The sequence below is a fragment of the Geotrypetes seraphini genome, chromosome 1 (assembly GCF_902459505.1).
Source record: "Geotrypetes seraphini chromosome 1, aGeoSer1.1, whole genome shotgun sequence".
Classification (NCBI taxonomy): domain Eukaryota; kingdom Metazoa; phylum Chordata; class Amphibia; order Gymnophiona; family Dermophiidae; genus Geotrypetes; species Geotrypetes seraphini.
In genome coordinates, this window is record NC_047084.1 from 471,371,675 (window position 1) to 471,391,843 (window position 20,169).

At 43.2% G+C, this 20,169-nt stretch overlaps 1 protein-coding gene across 1 annotated transcript in view; it reads left to right on the forward strand.

Annotated features, from left to right (window-relative positions):
- Positions 1–20,169, forward strand: part of CEMIP2 (cell migration inducing hyaluronidase 2) — a 181,318-nt gene that overhangs the window by 126,410 nt on the left and 34,739 nt on the right. The window contains exons 7-8 of the mRNA XM_033962543.1: positions 10,632–10,801; positions 17,527–17,736. Of these exons, the coding sequence (XP_033818434.1) occupies positions 10,632–10,801; positions 17,527–17,736 (380 nt within the window). The remainder of the gene's footprint in view (positions 1–10,631; positions 10,802–17,526; positions 17,737–20,169) is intronic.

Here is a 20,169-nt window from a genome sequence, read left to right on the forward strand (position 1 = left end):
TAGAAACTGCATTTGACATATGTTTGAGGCTCTCAAACGTTTTAATGTTGTGACATGCAGGAGCTGCTCGTTCTGGTATAGTTTTGTGATGCCAAGTACCCAAATTCCTGAAAGTGGTGTGTCAGGGTATTTTTCTCCCTTTTTATTGTGGATTTCTTTTAACCCAGCAGTCTGCACTTCTCCCTCCGTATTCGCGGTTTCAGCAATCGCGGTCTCAATTATTTGCAGTTTTTAGCTTGCTGGCTCTTCCCCCCCCCAAAATTACATCAGCTTGCATAGAGAAATTGCTGATTCCAAGCGTTTACAGAGAAAATTGCTGATTCCCAGCACTTTTGTCACCGTGTTTTGCCTCTCCTTCAGGAGCAGGCCAGGTCTCCCATCATGTTATTCACGGTTTCACCATATTCATGATGGTTTTTAATAGAAAACAGCGAATAACATATGAAAAAGTTATTTGCGGTTTTTCTGTATTCGCGGTTCTGTTAATCCCCTATCACAGCGAATACGGAGGGAGAAGTGTACTTGGGTTTTGGTTTTTTTTAATGTTTAGCTTAATGATAACCAGCCTCAGTTTACTTACTAGGATTTATTTATTTTGATTTATATCCTGTTCTTCCAATAGCTCAGAATGACCTACAAACAAACATTCACAGTGGTGTGTATTTGGACAGTACAAAGATTATACAGTAGTTAAGTACGGGGATTATACAGCAATTTAGGTACAGGTTAAGAGAGGAATATACACTAATTTAAGTAGAGGTTCAGGATGGAGGGGGGGGAGAAGGACCTGGGAGTTTAAGGGGTAGATCGCAGTTGTCATTTTATTTGAAGAGGAGGGTCTATACCAGCGGTCTCAAACACGCGGCCCACGGCCCGCATGTGGCTCTCCAGGTTTTATTTGCGGCCCGCAATCTGGACTGGATCATTCTCTTCCTTTTGGAGCAGCAACGTGTCTGGCCGGCTCGCTCCGTTTAAAGCCGCGGGTTGGCGGCTCCTTGCGCTATCCACTCCTGCATCGGAAGCCTCTCTGACATCACAACATCAGAGAGGCTTCAGACGCAGGCGCGGATCTCGCAAGGAGCCGCCACCCGCAGCTTTGAACGGAACGAGCCGGCCAGACATGCTGCTGCTCCAGTGGCGTACCAAGGGGGGGGGGCGGTCCGCACAGCTGGCCATCCTCCACTGTTCTCCCTAGAGTGAGGCTCGTCTAGAGCAGTGGTGCCCAATCTGCTTCCCTTCCCTTCTCACGGCTGCCATCGGGGAACAGGCCGGCACCGTGCTCTTTGATCTCCCTGCTTCTCTCGCCGCCTGACATCAATTCTGACGTCGAGAGGACGTTCTGGCTAGCCAAACGCTGCCTGGTTGCCCGGAACATCCTTTCCGACGTTAGAATTGACGTCTGGCGGTCGGCCCAATAGAGAAGAGAAGCATGGAGATCTCTGCCTGTTCCCGATGGCAGCAGCAGCAGCCTATTCCCCGGCGTCGGTGGCATGGGGGGAGGGCAGGAAGGAAGGAAGAAAGAAAGAAGTGGGGGGGACAGGGAGCCAGAAACAAAGCAAAAAATGGGACACAGAATCAGAGAAAGACAGACATAGAGAAAGAAAGAAAAAGTTGAGGGAGGGAATGAGGTCTGGAGGAGAGAAAGCATACAGAAGGCTGAAAGAAGGGAAGAAATATTGGACGCACAGTCAGAAAAATAAAGTGCAACCAGAGACTGATGAAATTATCAAACAAAGGTAGGAAAATGATTTTATTTTCAATTTAGTGATTGAAATGTGCCAGTTTTGAGAGAGAAAAGATATTAAATTTTAAATGTGAGTGCTGCAGAAAAAATAGAGTACTTGGAGGGCCGCAGAAAAAATAGTTAATGTCTTATTAAAGAAATGACAATTTTGCATAAGGTAAAACTCTTTATAGTTTATATATCTTTCCTTTTAACTGTTAAAGGAAAGTTTTATAAACTATAAAGAGTTTTACCTCATGCAAAATTGTCATTTCTTTAATAAGACATTAACTATTTTTTTCTGCGGCCCTCCAAGTACCTACAAATCCAAAATGTGGCCCTGCAAAGGGTTTGAGTTTGAGACCACTGGTCTATACCACCTTTTTGAAGGAATTCACTCAAGGCGATGTACAAATAATAATACAAAGTATGAAATAGTATACTACTTTACAATGTCAACAAAACATTTCAATAGGCAGCATAGGGTATAAGCAAAGATGATACACAGAGGGGCAATTCTAGAACTGAGCGCCACCAAGAGGGGCCTAGATGCACTGCGCCATGCACAAATTCTTTAAAGGCATCTGGGCACCAAGATGCCAATTAAATTTTTTTAAAATTTAGATTATTTTGATTCTATTATAGAATACTAGTGTTGGTTGCCTTTTATGTGCCTACATTAAGGCATGCCCACTTATGTCAGTGTGGGCAATTAGGAACATAGAAAAATGAAGTTGGCTAAAATCATGTGGCCTGTTCCATCTCTTACAGATCTTATGTATTTGCCTCAAGCTTTCTTGAGTTCAGATACAGTCCTCGTCTCTTCCGCCTCTACCAGGAGGGCTGTACTACAAATTCAACCCCTTTTCCTTGAAGTATTCCTTTATATTATTCCTGAGTCTATCCCCCTTTCTGCTTCATCCTATGTCCCTCTCATTCCTGCGCTTTCAGATGAAAGAGATTGGCCTCTTTTGCATTTATGCTATGGAGATATTCAAACATTTCTATCATCTCCCAAGTATACGTATTGAGGCCAGGTTTTTCAAAAAACCCGCATTAAAAAGCGACCATCTGCTACCGCAGCCGTTTTGATACCGAATCTGAAAACCCAAGACATTTTTTAAAAAATTGCGCATGCAAATAAGATTGACGGACAGTGATGGAGATTTCCTGCATTTGCATGTGCCCATCACAGAAAAACGACATAAAAAAAAACCCCAAAAATGTACTCTCCTGCTGCACTGTTAGACGAAGGGAGAGGAGGGGACAAGCTATGTCGACTTTTTTCAATCGCGCATAAAACATGCCTTTCTCTCAAAAAAAACAACCCTACTGTAATTCAGGTAAATCTTGTAATTTGTTTTTAATGTAAAATTTAATCAAGACCCACAGCCAGAAACACACAAGACAAAGGTATCATACAGGTATTCAAGAAGAAATGTTGGGTTTTAACAAGCGCACTTGAAACATGCCTGTCTCTCCCCAAAACTCAAAAGAAGCGTGATTTTACTACCCTCTACTAAAAATATATAGACACACATATATATATATATTTTTTTCATTAGCCACAGTCAAAACACAAGTGCTGGGGCACTGTAATGGCACCTCCGGACCAGTCGCTGCTTTTTGTCACCGGAAGTCGACGCTGCTCTTCAAAAATGACTCAGCGATTTTAAGAATCCACCAGACGGCTGATTTCAACGTTAAAGAGCACATTTGCATGCCATTATCGGAGACTGTTAGAAACCTCGCTAAAGACAGAGATAATCTGTTTTGATAATCCGCCGTTAAAATGCGTGCAGGCTAAAACGCCGGAAAACAGTTTAGCGACGGCGTTAAAGTTTTGAGAATCTTGCCCTGAGATCTTTTAAGTCTGTCCCCATACACTTTACGAGGAAAACCAACGACCATTTCAATAGCCACCCTCTGGACCTCTTTTATAACTTTTGTGAAAGTGTGGTCTCCTGAATTTTGCACATTACTTACAGGCCCCCAATGCTCAAAAGCTCAGTCTTTCTTGCAAAGTAGCTCAGCCTCCGATGCACAAAAGGGTTCTTGGGGGCTTTTACTGATTTGCAGTAGCAGCCACCGAGAATCTTATGCAAATTCATTACAAGGAGCTCAGTAGTCTTAAAATGAGCACTCCTTGTAATGCACAGCAGGGCATGCCCACCTTGTGCAAAATTTTCCGTCGGGTCTGCAGCATTTGGTTGGTCGAATAGGAGCTGTTTGTGCTTGTTTTATGCATGTGTGTGTGTCCTGCACCTAACAGCTGCATCCTGACCATAGGTACGGGACACACATGCACAACAGCTGCATTCAAATCACATGAAACAAAGAAAAAGGAAAGACTTGCTTCATGATCATAATAACCCTGTGCACAGGCACCCTTTCACTGGGGTACTTAATGCAAATAGCATGCAGATAATTTGCATGCTATTTGTGCTGAGCATAACTCAGCAAAGGAAAATCGTTCCCAGCCCGGTGTTTTCTACTAGGTTGCCGGAGCTTTGTGCATCCTGCCCTAAATGAGGTCTCATTAGAGTCTTATATTACAGGGGCAATATCATTTCCTTTTTCCTATTGGCCATTCCTCTTCTTGTGTACCCAAGCATCCTTCTAGCTTTTGTCGTCGCCTTTTCTACCTGTTGGCCACCTTAAGATCATCACATACTATCACACCCAAGTTCTGCGCCTCTTTTGTGCACAAAGTTTCTTCACCCCCTAAACCAGGGGTAGGCAATTCCGCTCCTTGAGAACTGGAGCCAGGTCAGGTTTTCAGGATATCCACAGTAAATATGCATGAGATAGATTTGCGTCTCAGGAGACAGTGCATGCCAATCCATCTCATGCATATTCATTGTGGATATCCTGAAAACCTGACCTGGCTCCGGCTCTCGAGGCACGGAATTGCCTACTCCTGTGCCTAAACCGTACCTCTCCCTCAGGGTTTTGCAGCCCAAATGCATGACCTTGCATTAAATCTTAGCTGCCAAACTCTATTGCAGGTTTTGATGATGCCCTCCAAAAAGGCAAACCTTAGACAGCCCTTCAGCAATATCATTTATAAAATGTTAAAAAGAACCAGCCCAAGAATCTAATCCCGTGGCACTCAGCCGGTTAACATCGCTTACCGTGTTTTGTAGGTTAAGCTTGTACATGTTGGTCCTGCCTATAGATACTGCTCTCCTGTCAATACTTCCTTTGCATTTACATGCATTGTGTTTGCCATTTATAGAATAGCATTAAGGGTGTATCTTACACATACATGCACAGGTATACGTTTGCTGGCTTAAGTAAAAATAAGTGTGCAAGTGGCGCTTACATTTAAGCTCCCTATTATAGAATAAGGGGTTATAAGCCTACATCTGCACATCCTCGGTATCCCATCTACCTGCATTTTTTAATCTTGCATCTATTCCAGCCATTGCAGTGGCTGCTCTTTTTGGTTAAGAATTGCATAAGAGACCAGATCCTTGCACACATGCAGCAGAAATCCAGCCAATAGTTAAGCAAGTCATAGTTGAGACTCAGGGGCTGTAGGTGCTTCCCCATCTGGCATGGGAAATTGAACTAAGGTCTTCCACTTGACTGCTATCCTGCCAGTCATGGGGCTTGAAATGGGGAGTGTAGGAGGTGCAGAGGATGAGAATTAGAGGTAGTGTTAGGCCAGTGGTACATCTCGGGTACCACAGGGTTAATTTTAACATAACATTGTACTTATTAACTGCATTACCATAAGTTTTACGTGGTTTACAAAAGATTATTAACAGTAAACATGATCCATGGAATAGAATGAATTAAAAAGTCAAGTATTTAGAGAAAAGATAGGTTTTCAACTGTTTTTTATAAGAGTAAGCTGTGAGCAACAATGATTGAAATTCTTTTTCATGGGAAGCTGCCTGAAATGCTTGAGTATGGTTAAAAAATTTCTTGCTTTTGCAACCTTGTACAGAAGGAAAATTAAATAGAGCATGAGTTTTTCTGCTATGTTTGTACGTAGCTACGGAGAGTCTGTTAACCAGGTAGATAGGGGCTATGCCATATAGAGCCTTAGAGACAGCCCAATTTAAACAATACCTGGGCCTCCACAGTGCAGTTCACAGTAAAATAACGTAACATGATCATATTTCTTCAATCCATAGATCAGTCTAACTGCTGTATTTTGTATCAATAATAATCTTGACAATTTTTTCTTGGTGATTGTCAAATAGAAAATGTTCCAATAATCAAGCCTCAATAATAATGATTGAACAAGTAATTTGAAGGCAGAGATTTCAAAATAAGATCTAATTGTTTGTAATCTTCATAAAGTAAAATAACTTTTTACATACGACTGCGTCTATCTGAGTTTTGCTTTTATTGTTTGATTTTTTTTTTCTACTGTGGAACATTGGGTCTTCTTCCCCCCTTTTTTTGTGTGCTGCTTGATTGAATAATAATAACAGTTTATATAACGCAGGACCGTGAAGTTCTATGTGGTTTACAATGATTAAAAATGCTGCAAATTGAGTAGAACTAACAAAGTTAGAGATTAGTGACTAACAGTTCTGGAGATCATTTGTTGTGGAAGATGACGGAGGACCTACTTTTACTGGAAAAATGGTCTAATATTTGGCAACTGAGTTTTAATGCCAAAAAGTACAAGGTTATGCACCTTGGTAGTGGAAACCCATGCAGAGCTTATACCCTAAATGGTGAGACCTTAACAAGAACTGTTGCAGAACGGGACCTGGGAGTAATCATTAGTGAAGATATGAAGACTGCCAATCAAGTGGAGAAAGCTTCATCCAAGGCTAGACAAATGCTGGGTTGCATCCAAAAAAGTTTTGTCAGCCGAAAGCCTGAAGTTATAATGCCGTTGTACAGGTCCATGGTGAGACCCCATCTGGAATATTGTGTTCAATTTTGGAGGCCACACTATCAAAAGGATGTGCTGAGAATGGAATCGGTTCAGCGAATGGCCACTAGGATGGTCTCAGGACTCGAGGATCTCCTATATGAAGAACGCCTAGGTAAGTTGCAGCTATACACTCTCGAGGAACACAGAGAGAGGGGTGACATGATAGAGACGTTCAAATACGCTACTGGCCATTTTGAGGTAGAAGAAGACATCTTTTTCCTCACAAGACCTACGACTACAAAAGGACATCCGTTAAAAATCAAGGGTGGGAAATTTCATGGTGACAATCAGGAAGTATTTCTTCACCGAAAGGGTGGTTGATCGTTGGAATGATCTACCACTTCAGGTAGTTGAGGCCAACAACGTGCTCGAATTTAAGAAAAAATGGAACAAACATGTGGGGTCACTTCGGGGGAGTGTTTAATTAATTAATTAATTAATTAATTAATCTTACTTATTGCATTTCTTCTGTTTCTACTGTAAACCGCTTAGAACTTCACGGTACAGCGGTATATAAGAAATAAAATTATTATTATTATTATTCGAGTGGGCAGACTTGTTGGGCCGATGGCCCTTTTTTGCCATCATACTCTGTTTCTATGTTACTTCAGGAATCGATATGTTTTTAGGTGTTTCCTAAATTCCCCATAGTTATTAGCATGCATAAGTAATTGTTCTAGATCTTTTCCCCATAATGCTGCTTGATAAGAGAAAAGATGTTGATGATGTCTTTTAAATTTACATCCTCTAACCGGTGGTGAGACAAACTTCAGGTGTGAGCTTCTCTTAGGTCTATTGGTTGAGAAAGAGAAAAGATCAGTTATATATTTAGGGGCTAAACCGAATAGTACCTTAAATCAAAAACATGCAAACTTAAACTTCGCAATAGAAAAAAGCAATAAAACCCAACACTCAACAAAGGGAAACAAAATTAGATTACAAGCATGTTTGCTGTTATCAAACAGTATAAAAAGAGAGAAACACAATGCGGTTGGCAAGTGGTGCGGTTTTTTTTTTTGTTTGTTTTATCCCTTTTCCCTCCCCCCTCCAAGTTACAGTCCCCTTCCCCAAGCAAATCTAAACCCTACTTATTCCTCCCCTTCTACATACAGAAATAAAGCATCAATTTGTACAAAAATAAAAACAAATAGTACATGATAAAAACCCTCTCCCTGAAAAGGGAAAAGAAAAACATCCTAACATTCAAATCAAAATAAACAATTTATTGAAAGGGGGAAAAAAAGCACCTAAAAGCATGGGTGTGGAGCGGATGTTTCACTACCCACAGGGTTAATTTTAGATTCCCAGGAATTGACTCTAGCTTTTCTCTAAACAACACGGCAGCGCTTCAGAATTAGTTCAGTTTGGTAGCAATTTCTTGATATTCTGCCTGTTGCATTATTCAGCACAACAAAGTGATTTATAAACAGGATAAAAAGCCAGAAAAGAAGTAAACATACCAAGAGTAAGATGTGGAAGAGAGAGGCCGATAGGAGTGCCAAGGAAGGGTGGAGCAGTAGGCATCACCTCAAGATGGTCCCAATTGGATTGTGCTCTAGAGCTTGCCAAAAAATGTACTGCAGTTCAGCCACAGTACAGCAAACAATGGAATTACCCAACACTACACCCAAACCTTTAATACATAGGGTGATTCACTGTACACTCATTCTGTACCAGGACTAACTTGCTACACATACTATCCTTATATCTTGTTTAACTGTATCAACATGCCCGAGTTTAGCCTCCCATCTGTTGATCCCAGTGGATGCTGTACCACCCATCTTGTCCCCATCTAACATCTGCACGTGGCCCCTCAGCTATAGGATAAGTTGTATTATAGAAAAGCATTAGCATTATATCTACGTTATTGGAATGTTCTGATATGCTCTTATTAGGCGTTTCATATGTACTATACTGACTTTATATTATATCATAGAAACATGATGGCAGATAAAAGCCAAATGGCTTATCTAGTCTGCCCATCTGCAGTAACCACGATCTCTTTCTCTCTCCGAGAGATCCCGCGTGCCTATCCCAGGCCCTTTTGAATTCGGACACAGTCTCTGTCTCCACCACCTCTTCCGGGAGACTGTTCCATGCATCTCTTATTTGAATTTCAGTGCAGTTAAGAGGTATATGCTTTGAAACTTTTTCATGGTAGTCCTATTCCGTTTCAGTTTGTTGAATTTGAGTTTGCCTCATTCATTATATTTATGTCTATATTTGGTTTTCTAGTATTGTTATGCTCTTAACAGAATTATAAATTTTATGTTGAATTGTACTTGCTGTATACCACCTTGGGTGAAACAGGATGGAGTTGGTCCAGAGGAAGGCTACTAAGTGGTCAGTGCTCTGTGTCTTAAGGCGAACGGGAACAGATTTAAAGATCTTCATATGTATTCTTTGGAGGAAAGGCGGGAGAGGGGAGATAGAATAGAGACGTTTAAATACCTACGTGGCATAAATGCACATGAGGTGAGTCTCTTTCAATTGAAAAGAAACTCCAGAGTGATAGGTTCAGATGTAATCTACAGAAATACTTTTTTTTTTTTTTTTACAAAAAGGGTGGTAGATGCATGGAATAGTCTCCCAGCAGAGGTGGTGGAGGCAAAGACTATGTCTGAATTCATGAAAGTGTGGGAGAGGAGGAGATAGTGGATGCTGTGGATGGGCAGACTGCATGGGCCATTTGGCTTTTATCTGCCGTCATGTTTCTTGTTTCTTCATAAATGTGATTAATAAATAAAGAAAGATACAGCACCTCATCCACATACACTCACACATCACTTATATGTTCGGTTCGGATATAGTAGTGCATTTGAAAGGGTGTGAAGCCCATTGACATCATTTATTGAGTCACAATAGTTGTCATGTACCTTTTTTCTTTTTATCTGTCCTCCTTAAACATCCAGGGTGGGAGGGAGGGAGATGGGGGAAAACATTATAATTATTATTCATTATATCTTATTTTATTGAAATTATACATGTGGTTTTATTTTCATTAGTTAAGGGGAGGAGGGTGTGTGTGAAAATGTTTGTTGTTGAAATATTTGTATATTTAAAGTGCTTTTGTTTGATTCGTTTATGTTTAAATTCACTGTATTGCACTGTTAATAATTGAAAACTAATAAAAATTTACAAAAAAATATCAAACAACTTATACGTTTGGTTCAGTAACAGAGAAGAGAGCTACACACATTAACAGTGATGTATGTCACAAAAGAACAGCTGTTATTAAAATGTGCTAGTGACCACTGTATATAATGGTAGGAAGCAGGATTTACAGGTTTGCTAACTCGGCCTCTGTCCACCTTCCTCCTTCTGGTCTCAAATGACTTCTGTGACCTTGAGCAATTGCCTTGAGGAACTAGTCTCGGAACCCTATGAGATCAGACGATAGGCCCATGGAATTTCCAACCAAATCCTTATTTAGTTCTCTGTAGATAGCGTCACTCCTTCCTGGCACTGCCCCCCTGTAGTTACTGCAACCACAAATATTACCCAGTCCTGCTAAATTATAGCCCTGGTTCACTTTAGCTACTTGTCTCGGAGCATTTGGTTTTTGAAAATAAAGAATGCAATTGGGATGGCAGTGAGTCCTACAGCTTTCTTCAGGAATGTATATATTTTGATTTTCTATCTTTACCCATCTCTTGCATTGTAATGGAATTGTTTATAAACAGGATAAGCACAAAGCCACTTTTGTTTGATTCTGATATGTGTCAAATGAAACTTGTTTTGTCAGATGAAATACAGGGTCTGAGATTGTTTAAATGAGGAAGAGTGGAGACTGTTGATTGCAGGGTGCTGGTCACTGATGTATTCTATGGTCTGGACTGCTTTATTGTTTGTAGAGATGTCTGTCGTTGATGCAACTTGTTTGTTATATATAATTTTATATTTTGTATGTAAGTGTGTAACTTGCCTGGGATAAGGGCAGGGATAAATGAAACAAGCAAACAAATAGCATGCTTTAATTGTTCTTTTCATTGATCCCTGGAACAGAGAAGCCTCAGTTTCTTCACATGGGCGAGATTGTAGACGGGGTGGATATGAGAGCAGAGGTTGCAGATCTCACCAGGAACATCCTGATCCAAGGCGAGATGGAGACATCCTGCTACGGGGACAACCTGTGCCAGTTTTTCAACTACGACACTTTTGGAGGACATATTAAGGTTTGAGAAGATTCACTATTAACTATCCTCTCGCTGAAAGGGGCCGTCAAGTCCTTAGAGGTGTGGGCTGAGACCCAACAAAGTTTGTTGGGACTTTGGGCAAGTCACTTCTCTCCAGTTGCCTCAGGTACCCACTTAGATTGTAAGCATCATTGGGCAGGTCGGTATTCTGCCTGGAATGAATTCTAACCATCACTGTACTGCACAGTGTACAGCCAGTAATGCTATAAAAACTCTAAGAAGGGCATTTTCGATAGGATATCTAAGTCCGACTGGACATTTTGAAGAAAATATCTAAAAATCAGGTGGAGAAAATGTCCATTTTTGAACCTGCAAGATGTCGTATCTTTTTCTTTTTTCTTTCTGAAAATGGTGCAGCTAGATGTCTAATTTCTTTTGTCATCGGAAAAAAGGGTCCAAATTAAAAACATCCGAAACGAGCCATTTGCATGTAGGAGGGGCCAGCTTTTTTAATGGACTGGCCACACAGACATGCCAGCAGAGCAGAGGGACACTGCTGTGAACTTCACATTAAGGGTGTCAGGTACACATCTCACCATAATCCCCGTATATTATATGATTCAAGCAGTGTTCCCGCTAAGCTGCGCTGGGGTGCGCTGACGCACAAAATATTACCTCGCAGCGCACAAGTTTCTCGTCACAGCGCACACAGTGTAGAGCACAGTTCTTCAACCGCCGGTCCGCAAACAAAATCTTGCCGGTCCGCGAAGGATTCGGTCCCCGCCGCAACGAAAGGCCGGCGTCAGCTGACTTGCAACTTCCTGTTGCAGTCGCTGTGCCGGGACTCCTGCCTTCGCCGGGACTCCTGCCTTCCACCGCGTTTGCCTCCTGCCTTGTCTCCGCACCTCCAGACCAGCAGCGGCAGCTGTGTATGCTTTTAACTTCGGCACAGAGCTGCCCCTAATCAATAGTTTAGCGCGGTTTCATAAGGCAGCCTCGGGGCCTTTGCTAGGCCGGCCCACATCGCATCATCGAAGCGGGCCGGCTATCAAAGGCCCCGAGGCTGCCTCATGAAACCGCGCTAAACTATTGATTAGGGGCAGCTCTGTGCCGAAGTTAAAAGCATACAGAGCTGCCGCTGCTGGTCTGAACTCTTGGGCCGCTGAAGGAGGGCAAAAAGCAGCTGTCTTGGAGGTTTCCCTTCCTCTCGCCTTTACAGGTTCCTTTTTTCCACCTTTTTTTTTTTCCTTCAAACGGCAACGGGCCCCAGCATCGACATCAATCAAGTAAGTTCCACTGTCAATCAAGCGGTTCTGCTCGGCCAAAGCTTCCCCTGTGACATGAGCCACCCTCAGGGGAAAGAAAGTGACCCACAAAGGTGAGGGGAAGGGGGGCAGATGATGGAAGTTGGGGGGGGGGGGGGAGAGAGAGAGAGAGAGAGAAGGGGCAGATGATGGAATGGAGGAGATGAGAGAGAGAGAGAAGGGGACAGATGATGGAAGTGAGAAGAAGGGAGAGAGAGCAGAAGGCAGATGGATGTCAGTTGAGAAGGGAGAGCAGATGCTGAATGGAAGTGGGGAAAGAACACATACTGGATGGAAGGAGGAGATAAATAAAGGGGGAAGAAAATAGTAAGATAATGGAGGGGTGAGGGAAAGGGGTGACAAGCTGTGTGTAGACACAGTGAAAAGAGGGAAACGGGACTAAATAGTAAGAAAGAATTTAATTTAGATGGAGGCAGAAAATAGAGAAGGAAGACCAGAGAAGAAAAGGGAAGAGAGAGCAGAGAATGATCAGATCTGAGTGGAGGAAATGAGAAGAGAGATATGCTAAAAACCACAGGGGGGAGGGAAGGATAGAGATGCCAGACCATGAGGGGAACAGAAGGAAGATGATGGATGCTAGACCAAATTGGGGGGTGGGGGGGGGGGCAGGAGGAGAGATGGCAGGGAAAGACAGACAGTGAATGGAAGGGGCAGATGCTGGACTGAGAGACAGAGAAGGTTATCATGCTGCTGTACCGGGCCATGGTACGCCCTCACCTGGAGTACTGCGTCCAGCACTGGTACTTTAAGAAGGACACGGTACTACTCGAAAGGATCCAGAGAAGAGCAACTAAAATGGTTAAGGGGCTGGAGGAGTTGCCGTACAGCGAAAGATTAGAGAAACTGGGCCTCTTCTCCCTTGAGCAGAGGAGATTGAGAGGGGACATGATAGAAACATTCAAGGTACTGAAGGGAATAGACTTAGTAGCTAAGGCAGGGAGAACGAGAGGGCACTCTCTAAAGTTGAAAGGGGATAGATTCCATACAAACGTAAGGAAGTTCTGTGGTAGAAAGCAACATATTTATTTGGCTCATAACTTGCTGGCGCCCGATATTTTTAGCTCACAGTGAAAAAAGTTTGCTCACAACACCCGCCCGCTTAGAGGGAACACTGATGATGAGCCCTCCAAAACCTACTGTACCCACCTGTTTACCACCCCAATAGCCCTTATGTCTGCAAGTGTCACCTATATAGTTGGTTTTGGTGGGCTCACGCTTTCCACCACAAGTGGTTAGGGTGGCATATGAGCCTGGGTCTCCTTCTCTGCAGTCCTCTGCACTGCCTACCAGGCTACTCCAGAGACCTGTTTGTAGCCCTACTAGGGCTGGCCATAGTATCTGCAGCTGTAAAGAGACAGATATGTACTGTTTCATGCAGATATTTGGGGATTGGGAGGGGGTCAGTGAACATTGGGGGAGTGTGTGGGGGCCATATTTTCATCCCTCCAGTGGTCATCTGGTCAAGTTGGGTACCTTTTTTGGCCCTCCTTCGTTTTAAAAACAGGTCTAACCCAAAAGTTCAAATTGTGCCTTGGACGATTTGTAAAATGTTTATTGCTGTAAAACATCCAATTGCTAAGCCCGCCCTAATCCTGCCCAAAACACCCCCCCTTAAAATTTAGATACACTGGGGTCAAAAAAAACAACCAGAAAGACATCTAAAAAGTCAGTTTTGAAAATGGACTTTTGACTAGTAAGACGTCTAAGGCCCTCTTTTACAAAGGTGCGCTAAATCAATGTATGCGATAACCGCTAATGCGTCCATAGGAGAACATGCGCGCTAATAAGCATAGCGCACCTTAGTAAAAGAGGGGGGCAAGTGTTGTTTTGGACATCTTTTGGACATCTGTTTGTGTTTTTTTTTTTTTTTTAAATCTCATCAAGGTCTGTTAGCAACAGAAACTACAAGCGGCACTGACACCGGACCGACACGGACCTCAGATTTTTAAGGCCGTACGGGTTTAGATCCGCCAGGTCCGTGAGGTCCGCGTTTTACCCCTTCCCATATGCAGCTCTTTACAGACCCATATATCTCTAATGACCTTGCTTGTGATTCCCCTGCATTTTGTTCTAAGATGACTTATTAGATCATTTTATGCTTATTTGGAGAAAAAGGTATTTTATTTTTAAAAATTTATTTTTCTTGAACAGTTTTAATGGCGGTACCCAATTGATAAGCATCAATATTGCTTCTAATTCTATGGTAGAGTGCTCACACAAACACAAGAAATAAACTAGCTGACGATCCTCTCCCTCCTCCTACCCAAACCGCTATATGAAACAGAGAGAGAACAATGTGCAGGGTTTCCTTACATAGTTGCGCTCGATAGTCTCGACCCAAATGAGTGCACCATTGTATATAAGGATTCCATGTCCTTAAAAAGTGTTGAAGTCTGTTAGAGCTCAGCGCAGTAAGTCTCGACATTCGACAGACATAGGGCTCCTTTTACAAAGGTGCGTTAGGGCCTTAACGCGCGGAATAGCGCGTGCTAAATTGCTGGGCGCGCTAGCCGCTACCGCCTCCTTTTGAGCAGTCGGTAGTTTTTCAGGTAGCGCGCGCTAATCCGGTGTGTGCGCTAAAACCTTTGTAAAAGGAGCCCTAAGTTGTAAATTTCAAGCAAATTAGAGAAAATACTTATTCAGTGTGTAATTAAACTCTGGAATTTGTTGCTAGCTAATGTGGTAAAAACAGTTAGCTTAGCAGGGATTCCAATAATGGCCAATGCATGTAACAAGTATTCAGTAAGAGCCCAAAAGAGTAAAACAGATTTTATGCTGTTCATTCTAGAAATAAGCAGTGGATTTTCCCAAGTTTATCTTATTAATGGCTTATGTACTTTTAGGAAATTATCCAAACCTTATTTAAATCCAGGTGTGTGTTTTTCTTAGATACAGTTTGACTGTGGACATTATGCTAATTTTTAGAGCGATAGTATATTTTTATTGGAATAATTAAAAAAAAAATTTTAGTTCCCTCTGAAGGCATTCAATGTAATTTTATGTCTGAGGTGATAGAGGTTTAAGTGTACTTGCCTATGGTCACAAGGAACATCAATGAGATTTAAGCCTTAGCTTCTCAGCCTTCTTCTGTAATCAGTACGCTACTCCTCTACTTTGAAAATTAACCAAGGTTGACTCCATGTACATACGGTATTTGCACCTGTTGTCTCATCCTAGTTCTCGTGGGAAGTTTTACACAAATGTTCTAACCAAATTTCTCCCCCAAATATGGCTCCCCTTGGATATGCCTTGTCACGGTGTATACTTTTTTATGCATTAGGTGAGTTTATAAGTAACCTTTTATATACGATAAATCCTTCTTTAAAATGACCTCATGCCCCTAAAATTCTTATTTCTCAAATATAATCTTATTTCCATTTAATATTTAGAGAGGTCTAGAAGAGGCTCCATGAATTAAATTTCTTTAGCTTAAGCAAATTTGAAAGCATTGGGAGATTTAAAAAAAAAAGTGAACTCATATTCAGACGCATATCGGTGAGTCTGGAATTAATGCTAAAATGTACATGCGCAACCATAGGAAGCGGTGGTAGCTTTTGAACTTGAGTTGTTTCCTACAACTCTTCCAGCTCTGTTCTGGACTGGCTTCTCAAGCCTCAATGTTGAGATTTTCCCTGTGATATGGCTAGGCTAAAGTGCTTCCTAAGGAAAACAACTGTTTTGGAAGCCAGCTCAACTTAATGTTTTTGGAACGCATGAATAAATTGTCTGATGACTTCAGCTCACTTGAAAATCAATCTTGCATGGAAATGGAAATGGGAAGAGGAAGGATGTGGGCAAACAGCCATGGCCGTCCTCTACTCAGGCAGATGGGGAAGGGGGGTGGTGGCATCACATCTCTTCATAGTAATCATGAAAAGGTTGAGAGGGAATCTGATTGCTAGTTTTTCCATTTTGTAAGGCAGTTTCATTACTCCTATAGTAGTTAAAGGGTGATGATCAGATTGGTGTATCCTGTTGGTCTAACAACCTCTGTAAAACATCGCATACTAGCTGTGCCTGCTGCTCTTCTCAGTAGATAAATAAGTTAGAGGAGCCTGAGCTATTGCAGTGATGCTGCTACCAAGCATTGATCAACCTCCACCCCCCCAGTAGTGGCCTTACATCTGGTATAGTGGGCATGCAGTTTCTCTTTTGATTCTTGTTTCTGATTGCTTTAGAAACTGTAGGTCAGGGGTGCCCAATAGGTCGATCGCGATTGACCGGTAGATCGCCAGGGCAAAGTCGATAGACTCACTTTTCCTTGGCGATCTACCGGGCCGATCAGCCTTCCTCTCCCCGACGTCAATTCTGCCGTCTGAGAGGAAGTTCTGGCCAGCCAATCGCTGCCTGGCTGGGTGGAACTTTCTCTCCGACGGCAGAATTGACGTCGGAGAGAGGAATGCTGGTCGGCCCGCAGGGAAGCAGAGAGAGCTTGGTGCTGCGGCGGTGGCAGCTTTGGGGCCTGTTACCCGATGGTGGCGGTGGCGGCTTGGGGGCCTGTTCCCCGATGGTGGTAGCAGTGGCTTGGTGGAGGGTAGGGAGAAAGAAAGAAAGGGGGCAGGCAGGGAGATAGAAGGAAAGAAGGGAAGCAGAAAAAAAGAAAGGGAGGGAGGGAGAAAGAAAGGGCAGGGAGAGAGGAAGAAAAAGTTGGGGGAGGGAATGAGGTCTGGAGGAGAGGAAGCATAAAGGCTGAAAGAAGGGAAGAAAAATTGGATGCAGTGCAGGTGATCGAGGCCAGCAGCGAGCCAGATTTCAAGAATAAATGGGATGCCCATGTCAGATCTCTAAGAGGGTAGAGTTAAGAGGATGGGTCATCAGAGTGCGATCTCTCAGAGGGTAGTTGGGGGGGAGGGTCAATAGAGTGGGCAGACTTGATGGGCTATGGCCCTTTTCTGCCGTCATTTTTCTAAGTGTCTATGTTTCTAATCAGAAGAAGAAAGTGCAACCAGAGACTCATGAAATCACCAAACAAGGTAGGAAAAATGATTTTATTTTCAATTTAGTGATCAAAATGTGGCTGAATTTATATCTGCTGTCTATATTTTGCACTATGGCCCCCCTTTTACTAAACCACAATAGAGGTTTTTAGCGCAGGGAGCCTATGAGTGTCGAGAGAAGCGCGGGGCATTCAGCGCAGCTCCCTGCACTAAAAACTGCTATTGTGGTTTAGTAAAAAGGGAGGGGGGTATATTTGTTTATTTTTGTATGGTTGTTACTGAGGTGAGAGTGCTTAGAGTCATCTGCCTTGACCTCTTTGAAAAAAACCCGGAATAGGAATGATAATTAACATTTTCTCAGCGTACAGTGTGCTTTGTGTTTTTTAAAAATTTTATTGTTGGTAGATCATTTTGACTTGGTCATTTTAAAAGTAGCTCACAAGCCCAAAAATTGTGGGCACCCCTGCTGTAGGTAATTGAGAGTATGCTTTTCTTACGCTAGATTTTGAAAAATTTCACATCGGTCCACCTTTCCAACGTAGAGCTGAAGCACATGGGCCAGCAGCTGATGGGGAGTTATCCTGTGCACTTTCATCGCTGTGGGGATGTAGATGAACGTGGGGGTTATGGTGCTGGAACCTATGTGGAGGGCCTCGCCATTCACCACAGTTTCTCCAGATGTGTCACTGTTCATGCCACAAATGGCTTGTTGGTAAGTGGAGCAAACCCTGACCTAAATTTTATTCGAACCCCATCCTCTTCGCCCTTTTTAATTTTCTTGTTTAGTGATTATTTCAGCATTCATTGATCTCTTGCTCAATGGCATAGTAAGGGTAGGAGGTGCCTGGTGCGGTAATACCCCCCTGGTGCCATCCTCTTTGCACCCATGCTCCTTCCATGTTCCTCCCACTTCTCTTCGCCCCCCACTCCACACCCCCCAAATACATCTAAATTTTTGCCAGCACGAGTGGCTTCTCCAGCAGGCTCCTTGCTCCAGCGTTGGATTTCTCTCTGATGTCACTTCCGGGCTCCATGACCCTGAAGTGATTCAGAGGGGAACCAAGCTGGCGTGAGCAAAAAGGTAGGAGAAGTTGCTCGTGCTAACGAAGATCAACAGAGTGGGGAGGGCGGGAGGGATGGCGTGAGCATGGCATGGGGTCAAGAGGTGCCGGCTCCTCCACCAACACAGTGCCTGGGGTGATCTGCCTTCCCCCCCCTCCTTTCTACGCCACTGCTCTTGCTGCTGCTTCTTTTTTTGGACACTGATCCAGTTAATACAAGAACACTGGGAAGTAACCAATTTGCTTATCTGGCCTCACATAATTAAAGAAATATTATGTAAACTGCAACTAACTTTGGCAGACTATGCAGTGTATGACCCTAAAGTAAGATATATCAACCTTCTTTTGCTGCAGGTTTGGTGCTCAGCTGCTCATGAAAGAAGCTAATATATGTGTGTGTTTTTAAAGAATACCTCCATTTAAAGTTTTTATTTTTTTTGTTTTATTTATAAAATTTGATTATCATGCCTTGGCCACCAAGGTTGAAGCATGTTATGTTAAAAAATATATTTCTCATTACAACAAACCATTACCACATAACCCTATCCCATATGGTACCATTGAAACAGAAATATAACTTCATGCCTTAAATCAACAGAAATTTAATTCCAGGGTGAGGAGGCAACATAAGAAAAAAATACATTTGAATTAGTGCTGAATGGGCCTGGTTGAGCCAAGCCTTTGAAGTAGTGTCTGCTGGGAGTAAAATGAAGTATCCTCAAGGGAACATAAGGAAATTCAGACAGATATTTAGGACTAAATAATGGATTGATTTAAAAACAAGCTAGAGAATATTAAATTGCATCATAAACTGAACAGGAAGCCATGGAAAGCTTTGAAGCAACAGGGTAACATGGTTCTTACGAGGGTAATCCCTAAGACCCATGGAGGGGCATAATAAAAAAAAATGTCTAAGTCCCCTTTTGGCATAAGTCCTTAAACATTCAAAGCAGAAGCAGGGAAAGTGTTCATAACCAAAACAAACGTCCTTGTTTTGATTATGGCCTGCCTCTACTAAATGCCCAGATCACCACCATGTCTAAAAGTACACCCCCATGACGGCTACACTTTTTGGCCATAATGTACCAAAAAAACGCCTAAGCCCCAAACGTCCAACAGAAGGGCTTTTAGGCGAAGGAGGAGCCAGTCCTTCATCTAAAAGCTGGATTCTGTAACCAGTGTCTGTCAAAAACAACACCGGTTACAGTACCCCCCCCCCCCACAACGAACCAGGCAGGAGGGTGCCCAAGCCCTCCTGCCATGTCGAACCGCGATCCCCCCCTCCCCTCCCGACAACATCGGGGCAAGAGGGAGCTCAAACCCTCTTGCCCCGTCCAACTGTGACCCCCCCCCCCCGACAACATCGGGGCAAGAGGGAGCTCAAGCCCTCTTGCCCTGCGGCACCCCCGACGATATCGGGGCAAGAGGTGCGGGGGTCGTGGGGTGGGGCATCTCTCCTGCCGCGGGTCACGGCAGTTCGGGTAGAGGAGTGATGGCATCGCGGTAGGGGAGATGAGGCATCTCTCCTGCCACAATGCTTGTGGTGTGTAGGTTGTCGGGTCGATGAACTGATTACGCCAGCGGCCATCAGCTCAGCGGCCCCTTTTTCGGCACTTAGACCTGGTTTGACTTCGTCTAAGTCAAAAAGGTCTAAGTGCCGACTAGGCAACCTGTAAATGTTTTGGTTATACCTGTTGTACGCCTAGATGTAGGTCGGCCCACCTCCTGCCCACTGCCCGCCCTTTCCCCTCCTCTAAACACACCTCTTTTCTCTCTGTGCGTCTAGAGGCAGGGGAAAGGCCTAAGCTGTTTTTAGATACGTCTAAAAACCAGCTTTGGTATGGGTACTTGGACGATCAGGCTTTTTGATCGTCCAAGTAGCCATTTAGGACACTTTTTAGACGTTTTTTGGTTTTTTTTGATTATGAACCCCATATTCTATATACGGTGCCTTAACTTGAGTATCAGTAGACGCCCTACCAGTGCCTAAGTTAAAGTCCAAAACACCATTTAAAACCAGACTGGAAAGAAAATTCAAGGCACCTACCGGCACCTAAAAAAACAGTGCTGGAATTGTGCCTCTG